Source organism: Trichosurus vulpecula, chromosome 7, assembly GCF_011100635.1.
Source record: "Trichosurus vulpecula isolate mTriVul1 chromosome 7, mTriVul1.pri, whole genome shotgun sequence".
Classification (NCBI taxonomy): domain Eukaryota; kingdom Metazoa; phylum Chordata; class Mammalia; order Diprotodontia; family Phalangeridae; genus Trichosurus; species Trichosurus vulpecula.
The window spans coordinates 50,905,408-50,920,448 of NC_050579.1; the positions used below are offsets into that span (position 1 = coordinate 50,905,408).

The window sequence follows — 15,041 nt, forward strand, 5'->3', positions numbered from 1 at the left end:
GAAACATTTTCTAATCACTAGAGCTGTGTAAAGATGTATAGTGTGGCGAGGTAGTAAGTTCTGTGCATTAGATGTAGTCAGGCGATATTTGAATAATCACTTGTTGGAGTTATAGTACAGGGACTTCCTGTTCACGTATGGTTTAAACTAGATAATCTCCTACATCCATTCCAACCCAAGACACTGTGGTTTTGTTAATTCTTAGGAAGACGATATATGTATATATTAGGAAGGCAATATTTGACATATACTTACATGCACAGGCAATATATATGTATACATGCATATGTTAGGAAGGCAACATATAATATACATTTATATACACACGTAAGTACATTTATGTATACCTTTAAAAAAAATGACAGTCACTTTTAAGAATCATTAAAGAGAAAGCAACACTGAAGTGAAAAGGATACTAAATGAATTTCAGAATGCAGTTAATTCATTTTAGGATTGTTTCCATTATAGGTCAATTTTGACATAATAAATTGCTTTTTTAAAAAGAATAATATTTGGACTGAATTTTGGTTTTAAAAATAATCATCTTACTGAAATGATTGTTTTCATTGCAGTCTTTCCCTAAAATGGAAAAAACCAAAGAAGATCACTTTACTGAAGGTAAATGTCAGATTGTGTTTTGTTTAAACTTGGGGATTGGCCACACAGGGGAAATTACACTGAAAAATAATATTTGGGGGATTTCATGTACAGTATTTCTTCCCTGCTCTGTCCTTAATATATTTAGAATTTTATTTTTAAAAGATTCCTCCCCAATGCAGAATTTTTCCTCAGCCCCACAGCTAATCAGTCACCAAGTCCTGCTGATTATGTTTTGTAATATCTCTCATACATATATGTAATATAACACCTTTGTAATATCTCTTATTCCTGTTCTCAGTCTATTTCAGATGAGATGCCAAGCTCACTACCCTGAAGATAGTCATGTCTTGCTAATTTTCTCCCTTCTTACCCATCCATTGCAAAGGTTCATTGCTCACCCTGTGTTCCATACTTAGATTAACTGATAGGCTTTGAAACGATGACATTTAACAAAGATAAATGAAGAGTCCTTTACTTGTTGTTCAGTCATTTTTGTCATATCAAACATTTTGTGATCCCATTTGGAGTTTTCTTGGCAAACATACTGGAGTGGTTTGCCTTTTCCTTCTCCAGCTCATTTTGCAGATGAGGAAACTGAGGCAAACAAGGTTAAGTGACTTGTCTAGGGTCACACAGATAATAAGAGTCTGAGGCCGGATTTGAACTCAGGTCTTTCTGACTCCAGGCCTGGGGCGCTATCCACTATGCCCACCTAGCTGTCCTAACTTAGATTTTTAAAATTTACTTCATAAGTAGGGGATGTGCAGTAGGGTTATAAATGTGTGACTAACAGAATTTCAAATTTAAGAAATTAAACATCACCTTTAGTTGGTCCAACTGACCATGGGGGCCACTGATAGAAATGATGTGCTATTGTGTCTTAGAAATAAGAAGGTAAATCTTATATGAGGAAGGAACAAGGGGATATTTTTTATCTCCCTGGCTGTATTCTTTTTTTCTTAATAGTATTTTATTTTTTCCAATTACACGTAAAGAAAATTTTTAACATTGATTTGTTAAAAATTGTGAGTTCCAAATTTTCTCCCTTACTGCCCTTCTCCCTAAGACAGTAACAATTTTAAATAGGTTATATGTGTGCAATCATGTAAAACATGTTTCCATATTAGTCATGTTGTGAAAGAAGAAACAGACCAAAAGGAAAAAAAACACGAAAAAGATAAAGAAAGTGAAAATAATAATGCTTCGATCTGCATTCAGACTCCATCAGTTCTTTCTCTGGATGTGGATGGAATTTTCCATCATGAGTCCTTTGAAATTGTCTTGGATCATTGTATTTCCTGGCTGTATTCCTTAAAACCTCACACATGACTCTCTGGGCCATTGCTGTGTGTTTCTGGTTAGGGGATACGGGTGAGGTGGAAGAGAAAAATCAAGAAATGTCCATCTTCAGGGTAGCCATCAAGACAGTCCATCAGAAACTGCCTGAGAATAGATTGTACCCAAGTTTACACCAGGAAAAGCAGACTCAGCGATCCTTTGTGGCCGTTCTGTTTCCTACCCCTGACTATGGCTCTCAGGGAAACTCCAGTGGAGAACAATAGCACAGATTTCTTATCGGCCATTCTAACAGCAAGAACAAGACTCTCCTGACTAAGAAGCAAGTTAGCACAATAGAGAAAGCACTAGGTCTGGACTAAGGGGACTAAGGGGATTCAAAGCCCACATCTCATGTTGCCTATCTGTATTTCCAAATCACTTAATTTCTCTAGGCCTCTGTTTCCTTCTCTGTTAAAAAAAAAAGGGTTTGGACTAGATGACCACTGAGGGCCCTTCCAGTTCCACTCTATGACTGTATAAACATCTGGAATGAAGTTCCTTCTGACTGGATCTTTTTCACTAGGTCAAGAGAATCCCATGATATTCCATTATTAACTGGATTTTTAGACAAACTCCTAAGGTAATTGGGTTAAACACTGCCCTTCTTTTCAATCATAGGATTCTGGGAAATGAGTAAACTTGAGGGAGCATCAAATGATGTTAATATCGGTTGTGTTCTATATACTATGGGGAAGTGGAAATTTAACTCCCTTTCTTTAATGTTGCAGTACACCTGGCAGAACTGTACAAGCGTGCATTGGCTAGTCCAGAAATATCAGCCAGAATAAACTGGGATAAGTGGAGGTAAGATGATTCAGGGTTAAATTTTTATTATCAAAGCTTATTACAGTCAAAGCTCTGAGGGTTGGTATTGTGGGTAGAACGCTACCTTGGAGTCAGGAAGACCTGAATGCCAATCCTACCTCTGACATCCATCGAGTGATATGGTCAAGTCACTTAACATCTCTGAACCCTTGGCTGACTCAACTCTTAATTAGCTATTAATAAAACCTGTCATATCCACATCACAGTGTTGTTGCAAGTCTCAAATGAGATGATGCTTTGCCAATTTTAAGGTGCTATATGTCAGCTATAATAATTATTATTAGCAAGTTTATAATAATTTATCATTTCCCATTTATAAATATTTTAAGATTTTTAAAATTAAAAATAGAGAACAAGGTTAATTTTATAGCTCAGGATTCCATGCTACACATTCCAAGTCCTGACCTGGATCAGAGTTTGCAAAGTCTGAACTCCTTTATTTGATTAACATTTCATGAAATGGTGGCTAGTTTCCTCCTATAAGCTTTGGACAGCTTTGTAAAAATTCCAGCACTACTTTGACCCCATTTTCTTCACCTCTTTCTTCTCCTTCATGTAGCCATCCAAAACCCTCAGAGCGCTGGAAAGAAAAACTGGAACAGAACAGGTATGATGATCAATTCAAAGAGATATTAAGCCAGGCTCCCTACCATGCTTTAGGCATATAAAAGCCTCCCAGCATGCCCAGAGTCTTTATAAAACTTCCCCTCCCCCAGACTTGGAGCCATCCAATTACAGATTGTGACATTCTGTATGCTTATCAGGAAATTCCAAACAAAGTCCATTTTCCAGAGTGACAGTGGACTGCATCACAAGTGCAGCCTCATTTTATGTTGTTCGATTAGTAGTGGAAAGAAATTGCAGGCTGAGAAAGGGAATGGTCGTCCAACCTCTCCTGTTATTCTTACATCATCTCCTGCTATGCTATTGATTGTTTAATAATTAACAATTCAGCAAGCACTTATTAAGCATTTACTGTTTCCAGACAGCTATTCGAGGCACTAGGCAATCTGAAGTTTAAATAAGATACAGTTCCTGTCTTCACGGAGATTAAAGCCTCATAAGCTCTGTGTTTATATCAACATTCCAGTACCTACTTTTCATCAATACAATATTAGTTTTGTCTTCCTCTTCCCCTCAAAAGTGCTCGACAAGCACAAAAGTTATTTCAAAACTAGACTGAAAGCTTCTTAACAACAGAAACTTTTATTAAAAAAAAAAAACAACAGGAACTCTCTGTCTCTCACAGTACCCTGGATGGTACTGAGTGCATAGTAAATCTGGGCCATTAAGTTCTACACGAACGTCATGCTGAAAATATTAGCTAGATTGTGACCTTCTGAAGCTGATCGACTATTCAGTTGGTCAATGACACTTGGGGATTCCTGTTTTTAAGGCCCCATTACTACAAAATTCCTACCTGCGGCCCTGAAAAACACTTGACATTCTTCCTTTGTTACAAGAACCAATTGGTTCTCATAAGGCAAAGGAGTTCAAGATAGATGACCTTAATAATCTTTCCTTCGCCTCCCAGAGTGAAATAACATCAGTTTTCCTCATCCCTTTGCCAATTTTCTGAAATACTTAACAGTTACCAAACTCCAGGACAGATTTGGCCTAAATTTACTCTTACCCATGACCATTTCATGCACAAGACAGGTTTATCCACATCTATAGACCTCCCTATTCATAAGGAATCTATTGTCAAGTCAAACTATCTTTATTGCATCTCCTCCATAACAGAGGCCAACACTTTGACGCATTGGATATCAGCAGGTGTAAAGTCAGAGAACAAGACTGTTCCTATTGTGAAATCTGTCAAGGAATAATTCTGATGTGTGTATGGGAGATATTATTGAAAGAAAGCTTTTTGGGGGCAGATAGGGGGTGCAATGAGTAGAGCACCGGCCCTGAAGTCAGGAGGATCTCAGTTCAAATCCAGCCTCTGACACTTGACACACTAGCTGTGTGACCTTGGGCAAGTCACTTAACCCCAATTGCTCCGCCTTCGCCCCTGCAAAAAAAAATTTAATTAATTAAAAAAAAGAAAGAAAGCTTTTTAAGGTGTCATTTTGCTCTGATGAATCAAAAGGAATTTTAATAGTCAACAAATGATAAGTAAAGTGTGATGAAAAGTGACAAAGATTGCTCTCTACTAGATTATCTTCCTGAGAACTCAAGGTCACTTCCAAACCTCAGCGAGGTTTCAGAGTGGGACTTTGTGGAGTCCAAACTAATTTGATTATATTTTGCAAATACTCAAATGGATCCCCCTTTCTGAATGTCTTTTGTTGTTATGCACCCTCTCTCTTCTATCTGAAACCTTGATTTTATCTCCAACTCTTCCCTCTCCCTAACCCCGCTGCTCACATCTAAACAGCTATCAAGTCTAATCAATTCTTCTCCTGTGATCTCCTTGAAATCCAGCCCTTCTCCCTATTCCCACAGTTTTTGCTATAATAGTCCATACTCTACCAGGATTATTGCAGTAGATTTCCTCTTCCTCTTCCTTCCATTATTCTCTCTCTTCCCACCAGTCTATCATCTTGCTTATGTGCATTTTTTTTTTGCTTGAACCTTTCTGGTTCACTCTTGTCTATCAGAAAAATTTCAAATTCCTGGGCATGACATTCAAGGACTTCCAACCTGATAACCATCCATCCAACCTTCCTAGCCTTATTGCATATTGTTTTTCTCCATGTGCTCAGTGCTCTAGCCAAACCAGATATGTCTGGTGTTGCCTCCTTGCCTCTGTTGGTGCTATTTCCTTTTCCTGAATTCCTTTGATCTACAACCACCACCAACCAACTCCCTCAGACCAGTCTACCATCTTGACTCATTAAAATCTTCACTGTCTTTTAAGGCCCAACTCAAGTACCGTCTTCTCCCAAAACTTTCCTCAATATCCCTAATTAATAAAGATTCTTCTCTAACCTGAACCTGACAAGGTCCTTGGGTCATACTTCAAATACATTTCTCATGCATCTTTTTGTATCACATATGTATATATCACATATATTTTGTATATAACATATAGAACACATGAACTATCACATCATACATGATCTACATCACGTGTAAATATCAGATTGAATAATCACATATGCATATCTCATATCTCCCAACTGGGTTATGAGCTCCATGAAGACAGGGTCTACGCCCTATTTAATCTTCATAGCTGCCACGAAGTAAAACACAGTGTCCTGCATATAGTAGTTACTTAATGCATATTTGTCACAGTTGAATTTTTTTAACCCTAAGGTACTATAGTGCTTAGCACACTGCCTGGAATGTAGTAGGTACTTAATAAATGCTATTTATTATTATTATTTAATGCTATGCTATTAATAAAAAATTATTTTGAACTATATAGGAGTCTTTCTGAAAGGGGAAATTATGATTGACCTTAAACGTGTCTGGAACAATCTTGATCAACCATATACACAAAAAAACCCAATGTAGTTTAATTCAAACACACATTATATTCTTACTCTTTGTCATTTACACTGTTAATAATCCTATATCATTTCTGGGGCAATTATGGGGGGAAATATGATAAAATCATATTCTCCTCTGTGCCTTTTTCTTTTCTTTTATCAGGCACGACATCGAAGAAACCCAAAATTATTTGGCAGGGCTAAGGAATCACATAATACCACCATATTTCCAGTCTGAATTTGGCAAGATATTCATGACCCAGGTAATTAACATCAGTCTAATACAACAGTTTAAGAGTTTCTACCTTAGTTGTTGTATAAATGTTGTAAGTAGATTTCAGGCTGAACTTTTCTAGACATTGGCTAAAGCAATGTCCATCAGCCATGGTCCCCAAAATCAGTCATCTTTCTGGACTCTGGCAAGCCAATGGAGACAAATTTTGACTCATAGGATCATTGATTTGGAGGTGGAAAGGACCCTAAAGGTCATATGGTCCAATCCCATCATTTTACAGATGGGGACACTGAGACCCAGATTCAGTAAATGGCTTCCCCAAGGGAATACATTAAGTAATAAAGTCGCGTCTTCTGACTCCAAATCCAATATTTGCCCCCCATCACTATGTTCGTGCCTTATCCTCCAAATGTGGAAATCGATTGCTAAAATATCATATGCCTCTATCTTCTTCCCCCACCACCTTACACCACTTACCCTTTCAACTATTCCCTATGTAAACTCCTTTGCCAAATGAGTGTTTTCCCATAATGTGGTATAGTGGAAACACCACTGGACTAGGAATTGGGCAAAGCCTAATCTTAGTACTGATTCTACAACTAACTTTCTGTCATAATTTGGTTTAAGCGATTATCTCTCTGGGCTTCATTTATAAAGTGAAATGGAACAAAATACCTTATAAATCTAAAAATCACTGATTCACTGACTACACCCTCCCCAAGGATTGCTTCTGTTAGGTCTACTTCCTCACAGCTGTGATATTTTGAGTTCTTTAATGCCCATGAAAACAGGCCCCAGTTGGAGAATGTTTCTCTTTCTAGGCCCAAGTCTCCCATGAGAACTATAAATAGCTCAGCTACCCACCATCACCAGGTGAAAGCTGAAGAGGAAGCGCCATTTTGTCTTTGAAAGCAATTATGAGTAGTCAGCATAAATGAGAGAGGTAATCATCAGTCTTTGGAAGATTCTATCACAAGCATCTCTTTGATAAGCTTATGTGCCTTCTTTGGGGTTTCTTAAATATAGAGTGAAAACAACCCTAAGTAATTTTCATCAGTTATTTAGCTCCATATGTTGCTTCCCATCTTCCTTCTTAGTGGCTTTGTGTATAAAATCTAAGCCACATCTATTTTTTTATTAAAAGTTTCATTTTATTTTACTTTTTTCAATTAACAAGCATTTATTTTTTTTTTCTCTCCTCACCCCCCACTGAAAAATAAAAGAAAAAGAAAAGTGAAACCCCGGAGGTAAATGAGGATGGGTAAAGCAAACCAAACTCCCAAATTGACCCTGTCCATTTGACTTCTTGAGTCCGTTGCCTCCCCATCAGGAGGTGGATAGTGCGGTTCATTCCTCTGGAATCATGGCTTGCCATCACACTAAACAGTGATGCTGGCATAATAGAAGTTGTCCTCCTGGTTCTGCTCACTTCAGCTAAACTCCACCTTTTGGTTTTTCTTTTAAGTATCATAACCTGGAAGCCATTTCTAAAAAACTTCCGCCCTTTCAGAAGAAATTGCAAGACCTGAGCAGAAACTTTTCCCGAAGCACATCTGACATTGACCCAGGTGATTATTTCAGTGTTATTCTTTTCCTGTTGAGTTACCTGGCTTAAATAATACCCCACCCCCTTACACAGTCTGTGCCATTCCACCTTACAAGCAGAACCAGCTCTACAGGAAGAACACAGGTGGCACAATAGAGAAAGAATGGGACCTGGAATTAGGAAGAACTGAATTCAAATCCAGCTTCAGCCACTTAACTAGCTGGGCAGTCACTTAACCCGTGCCTCAATTTCTTCATCTGTAAAATAGGGATAATAATAGCACCAGGATTGCTATGAAGATTAAACAAGATAATATTTATAAAGCACTTTGCAAAGATTAAAAAGGACTATGTGAATGGTAGCTCCAGCTACGGTAAAGGTAGGCTGAATAGGTAGACACTTACTTGATGTGATTTAGAGGCAATACAGCTATTCTGTTATGGTCCCAAAACACCTTTCTCATTACCAAAACCAAAAGGCTACACACTAAAACCAATTTCAGATCCATCTTTCTGGCTGATGGCTTTGTAAAAAATTCATATGCCTGTAAAAGAAGTAACACATTGAGTCTCCTCAGTCATTTACACCTTAGTGTGAATGAGTTTCGAGCCCTTTTCTGAGATTAGGTTTCAGAAAATAGAATGGCAGAGGAAAAGTGAGAGAACTGGGCTCCTGGGCAAGTGGGAAAAGCACAGCAGAGAGACAGGCAACTACTGGGGGTGGGAGATGGAAGCCTTTGAAAAAAGAGAAAATCTAAAGAAAAGACTTCTACTTCATACTATGGTGTTGATCCAACCTTTCCTGTGGACAAATATTTAACTATGTGTCCTGGAAATTTCCCGAAAGTTGTTGTATTACAAATTGACAACTCATTATTATCTGTAGTTTATTATCTGTTTAATCTTTCATAAGTATAAGAGTCATTTTTAATAATCGCTCTTTCCTAGAGTGTCAATCATCTAAAGAACCAACCCAAGAGTCTTCTGAATTGCTCAGTCTTCTGGTATCAGAGAGTTCACTAGAAACCAAGGAGTCCATCAGTATGTTCCCCAGTGATTACTTTACAAAGTCTGAGATGGGTATGATAATAATTTGTTTTAATTCTTTGTTTCTCGAACTGAAAGTCACTGCCTTCTAGAAGATTATAGGAGCTTCCACACAAGTCAGTGAATGTGGAACTATGGAGCTGGCTTTTAAGGCTGCCTGACTAGCGAGCAAAAAAATCAAAGGTCATTCGGGTTTGGGGGCTATTTCTAAAATGGGCGGAAGCAAAGGAGAGAGAGGGGTTTAATCATATCCACCTTTACACAATGTAGAATTACTGGTCTATTGGTTTGATTCTTGTTAAGGGCTAATTTGAGAGAGAGGGTATGGGTGGAGCCAAGATGGTGGAGTAAAGCCAGGAATTCATTTGAACTTTCCTAGTTCCCCTCCACTTTAACTTTAAAGTAATGCCTCAAATAGGATTCTGGACTGTGACATCCCATAAAATGTCAACATGATGTATTTTACCAGCCTAAAACAACTTAGGAGGTCAGCAACAGAGGTCTGTGATACCAGGGTAGTGGCTAGTTTAGAGCATATGCAGTGGCAGGACCATCGGTAGGCCTTGGAGGTGGTTGCATCAGTGGCAACAGCAGCTTTGGGAGCTCTCAGCCTACAGATGGGGGGGGGGTCAGACAGCTGGTCAAAAAGAGATTGGGGGAAACCTCTCTTGGCACTGGATGCAGTACCCTGTTGCATTGCCCATACACAGTTCTGGGTCACAGTTCCAGGTAAAGAGGAAGACTAGCTTTTGTGCCTTCAGGGGAACAAGGGCCCTGGACACAGTTCCAAGGCAGAGAGATGTGGCTATAGGAAAGCAGAGGACCTAGTCATAGTTTTATGGTAGAGAAAAGTGCTTATAGTTAGGATGGACCCTGGTCCCAGTTCCTAGGTTGAAAGGAGTACTAGTGCTTACAGCTGCAGAAGGGTAATGGACCTGGTCACAGTTCCACAGCCAAGAGGAGTGCTCCTGCCTTTGGTTACAGGGGAGTAAGGGTCCTTCTTGGGTAAAGACAAGAGCACAGACCAGGAGAGCAGTAACCACAACCCTCCTTAGATTATATTACCTTGGAAGCACTGAAAACTTACAGACTTCCAGAAATAGCTCTAAAAACAGTAGCACAAAAAAAATCTGAAGCTTGGGACAGTGCCCCCTCTACCTTGGGAGCAGAGCCTAGCTTTAACATAAAGTTAAAAGTCAAGAAGTAGACTGGAAAAATGAGCAAACAACAAAAAAAGGAACCTGACCATATAAAGTTACTATGGTGACAGGGAAGATCAAGACACAAATCAGAAAAAGACATCAATGTCAAAACAGATATAATAAAAGCCTCAAAGAAGAAATGTGAATTAGAGACAAGCCCAATAAGAATTCCTCAAAGAATTCAAAAAGGATTTCAAAAATCAAATAAGAGGGTAGAGGAAAAATTGAGGAAAGAAAAGAGAGTGATGTAAGGAAAGTATGAAAAGTGAAGTCAACAGGTTGATAAAAAAAAATACTGAAGAAAATGTACCTTAAAAAGCAGAATTGGCCAAATGGAAAGAGCGGTACAAAAATCTGCTGAAGCAGAGAGGTAATGTAGTGTAATGGATAGAGTGCCAGACTTTGGTCCAGAAAGACCTAGATTCAAGTTCTGCCGTACATATACATACTTGCTATGTAATGTTCAAGAATTCATTTAAAACCTCAGTGTTGCAGGCAACACCCTAAAGTATAGATAAAATGCCAACCAGCATTGATGAGAAAGTTTAATCATCTGGGAGTTCTCTGTACCAACGAAACTAGGCTTAGTCCCTATCCCTAACTGAGATCATGGACACTTATGGCAGAAAATAATTGGGACAATCACTGCTTGGCCCTTGATCAAAGAAAGAGGGACAGCATGCCATAATGGAAAGAACTTTGGGTTTAGAGACAGAGAACCTGAGTTCAAATCCTAACTCTACTGCTTACTGCCTGGGTCATATTTAAAAGTCACTTTAACTATTTGAGCCTTGATTTATTGATTTGTAAAATGAGCAGATTCTATTAATGTTCTCTGATATCCTTTCCTTCTCTAACATTCTATGCTTCTTTGAACTGCATCAACCTTCATTCTAATTCAGTTGGTTCCAAGAAGTAGTTTGATTCAGTGGAAATAGTATTAGCCTGAAGATTAGGAAATATGGCACCCACTCCATGCTTAAGCACATATATAGGGCCTCTTTGAGCAAGTAGCTTCATCTGCCTGTGGTTTTTTCCACTTTTCTCTCAAATGGAAAACAGAATCTTCTTCCTGCCTATTTTTCATTATTATTCCATGGATGAATACAGCGACCTTTGAGGGATAACAAGGCATAAGGATAGAGAGCCAGACTCAGAATCAGAAAGTCCTGGAAAGGCTGATGCTTACTGACTTTGTGCCCCTAGGCAATCTAGTTAGCCTCACAGTGTATCAAGAGACTCTCTATGACAAGGACCCTTAACCTGAAGTCCATGAACAACAAAAATATCCCAAAAGTCTCAGTGTGGCTTTAAACTTTAGTAGCTTTCTAAGCTAAAACTGCATCAAGATTTTTAAAATGTGTTTCGATGACTATATTTTAAAATATTTTCCTTTGTAATCTTACATACTTTTTATTCATTAAAAAACCTTATTCTGAAAAGGATCCCATAAGCCTCATCAGAGTGCCAAAGGAGTCCATGACACATATGTGATAGATGCATGTATATCTCAAAAAGACACTGCATGCAAATGGATGACTGTCCCAAAACTGGGCCCAGGATCAACAGAAAGGGATTACAGAGTTCTCCTAATGACTTCAAATTCCCCGTGAAACAAATGCCCATATTTTTAATACCTATATTATGTTACAAGGCACAGAAGAGATACAGCAGATGTCAGTACAATGTCATATCATTGATTAATACTGAACTTAATACTTAGAGACCTCGATAAATTTTTTCCACACACTGTTGTCTAGTTGTGTTCCCTATACTGGATTTGTACTATTGATTTTTTTAGCCCAAGTGTAGGGGTTGGTTTTTTTCATTTATATCAGGTCAAGGAACTACCATGGGGCTCAGAAAGCAGATGAGTCAGAGTTCTACTATCTAATAGAAATTGTTCATTGTTGGAATATTGGTAGATGTGGAGTCCTTCTAAAATGAAGAGATGACATAGGTGCCATATCTTCTCCACTACCCTGGATGATTCAGGACCTGACAGTTTTGAGCACTATTATAGTAATAGTAATGGAACATAAGAAAAGATTAAGACAGGGTCCTTTGACCTTTAAGGAATGTAAAATCTGGTAAAGGATAAAAGAATAGTGCTCATGGAAAAAAGAGCATAATTGTGTGAAGTTTGTGGCTCATATAATAAATATGATAGGAATTTATGGAGGGAGGAAATCAGCAGCTTAAGGTGACTTTATGAAGGAGGTAAGACTGAAGGAACTTCACAGAATCTTTGGTTTATCTAGTCTAAAATCTTAATTTTACTTGTAAGGAAACCAAGTCTCCAAAATATTAGGTGATTTCCCCAAGACCACATAGCCATTGACAGAAACAAGACTAGAACCCAGGTCTTGTGAATTCTGGAATGGTGTTCTTTCCACTGAACCTCACTGCTACAGATGGAAGATGGAAGGATTTCCAAGCAAGAGAAGCAGTATAAGCAAAGGTATAGAGTTAGCAGTGTTCAGAGGACTGTGAAGAGATGAGTGTGACTGAAATAAAGGGTTTATATTGGGGATGAATGAAAGAAAAGGTTGAATAAATATGGTAGATTCAGTATATGGAAGGCCTTGAATAACATAGAGTGCTTGCTAAGAGAAACTATTATGGGTTTTATGGACATGATGAAAACAGAATGTTAGGAAGATTAATCTGATAGTGGTGAGCACTGTAAATTAGAAGGAAGAATCTAGGGCCAGAGAGAAGCTATTTTACCAATCCAGGCATGAGATAATGAAATCTTGGTCACTATAATAGCCCACATGTGATTAGTCAAGGCCTAAATTAGTGTTACTATGGTCAGAAAAGAGACAGTGATGGATACAAGAGATGTTGTAGTGATGAAATCAACAGAACTTGGCAAATGTTGTGGAGGAGGTGGGTTGGGGTGAAAGTGAAAAGTTGAAGATGACTCTGAGGCTGTAAATCTGGATTACTAGAAAGATGGTGATGTCCACAACAGAAATTGGGAAGTTTGGAAGATGAACGAGTTTAGGTAAACAGCTAACAAATTCAGGTTTGGACATGTTGAATTTGAGTTGCTGGGGGGACATTCAGTTGGAGCTGTCCAGCAGGCAGTTGGTGATGCAGTCAAAATGGAATGTTGAAATCAGTGCTAGAAGAGGGAGTTCAGGAGAAAATGAGCTATCATTCTATTTAACTGACATCTAAATAGATACAACCACTTTGGAGTATCCCTACTACAGCTTCCTTACTCTTTACTTTCATCCCTTTCCCTGTGTTATTTGTCCTTCTCCTTCCCCCTTTTCTTCCTCTTCTACTCTGCTCCCAAGAACAGGAGTAGGGATGGAGTTATTATGATTTGCAGAAACCGTTCCAACTGTCATTTAATGATCCTTCTCCCAGAGCAGGATGGGAAGTAAATATGGTACCAATGAGCAGCTCTTTCCTTATTCCATTCTTTTTAGGTGGAGTAGGGCTTTCTTTTCATATATAGGCTTTGAGCCAAAACGTCAAGGCGACTGCTTGGATACACTAATATTTACAGTCAGGTAGAAAAAAGCAAGACAGATAGATGATGGGAGTCTTTCGTATAAAGTGATGTTTCCCCATTTTTGTAATGTTATTGAATCTTGAGGATAGGTATAGTGGATAAAAAACTAGCCTCAGAGCCAGAAAGACCTGAGTTCAAGTCACTTAACCTCTGAATGCTTTTAGGGCACTGGTATCAAATTTGAATTCAAGTAGCTGTGAGGCTCAGATAGCAGGCCTCAAACCAGATTGAAATGTAATTGAGAAATGTTTAACATAATAAATAAAAATACAATACAACATTTTGTTGAGTCATTTCAGTCATGTCTGACTCTCCATGCCTCCATTTGGGGTTTTCTTGGCAAAGACACTGGGGTGGTAGGCCATTTCCTTCTCCAGCTTATTTGACAGATGAGAAAACTGGGGCAAACAGGGTTAAGTGACTTGCCCAGAGTCACAGAGCTAATAAGTGTCTGAAACCAGATTTGAACTCTGGTCCTCTTGACTCCAGGCCCAGCATTCTATCTACTGTACCACCTGGCTACCTTCAATACAACATAAATAATGTAGATTTGAGGTTTTCTAAGTCAATATATGGCCCACAGAGATCCGTTTTGAGTTGGATACCACTGTTCTAGGCAACTCTTTAAAACTATAAAATGCAGAGAAAGTGCTGACCTGAATCAGCAGAGTTTTCCTCGCCTAGAAGTTTCTATATCAATGAAACCCTGAACTCTAGTCCTTCTCCCTTTCCCTGATAAATCTCAATTTTTTCATCAGCATTATGTCATCAGCAAAATTCAGAAAGTGTTATGGGTCTTGGTTTTACTTCATGATAAATAAGTTTCACTGAATCATACAAAAGCTCTCATGAGAACTGATTTTATGAAATTCCTGAATTTAAACCATCTTGTTTACAGTCTTAAATACCCTAGAAGAAAAACATTATATTTCTGATGATTTTGTACTTACTCATTTTCAATCAAGGGATACTCCTGTGTAGATCACAGTGTTAGACATAACCATGGCTCACTGAGATTGTAATCTGAGTCTGTGACTATTCTGAAGTACTTTCTTAGTATCATAATTCCTTTGGGGCTTTCAATTTTAGGCAGTACTTGAAGTAATCAAAACCTGAAAATGATGTAACAGGGCAGGAATGGTGGTAGAGATGATCATTAAGTCTAGATAGAAAAAATAAGCTGATGCTATGAAAGATAAGAGTGTATTTATGGACCCATGGAGCCATGTTGATTTGTACCAAAGTAGCAAGATAGGACTTCATATTTTGACTTTCTATGATTA

The 15,041-nt window shown here is 38.3% G+C and overlaps 1 protein-coding gene across 1 annotated transcript in view; it reads left to right on the top strand.

Annotated features, from left to right (window-relative positions):
* Positions 1-15,041, top strand: part of SPAG17 (sperm associated antigen 17) — a 263,389-nt gene that overhangs the window by 224,053 nt on the left and 24,295 nt on the right. The window contains exons 38-44 of the mRNA XM_036767111.1: positions 573-618; positions 2,667-2,742; positions 3,323-3,370; positions 6,364-6,463; positions 7,901-8,003; positions 8,929-9,060; positions 11,132-11,134. Coding sequence (XP_036623006.1) covers positions 573-618; positions 2,667-2,742; positions 3,323-3,370; positions 6,364-6,463; positions 7,901-8,003; positions 8,929-9,060; positions 11,132-11,134 — 508 coding nt within the window. The remainder of the gene's footprint in view (positions 1-572; positions 619-2,666; positions 2,743-3,322; positions 3,371-6,363; positions 6,464-7,900; positions 8,004-8,928; positions 9,061-11,131; positions 11,135-15,041) is intronic.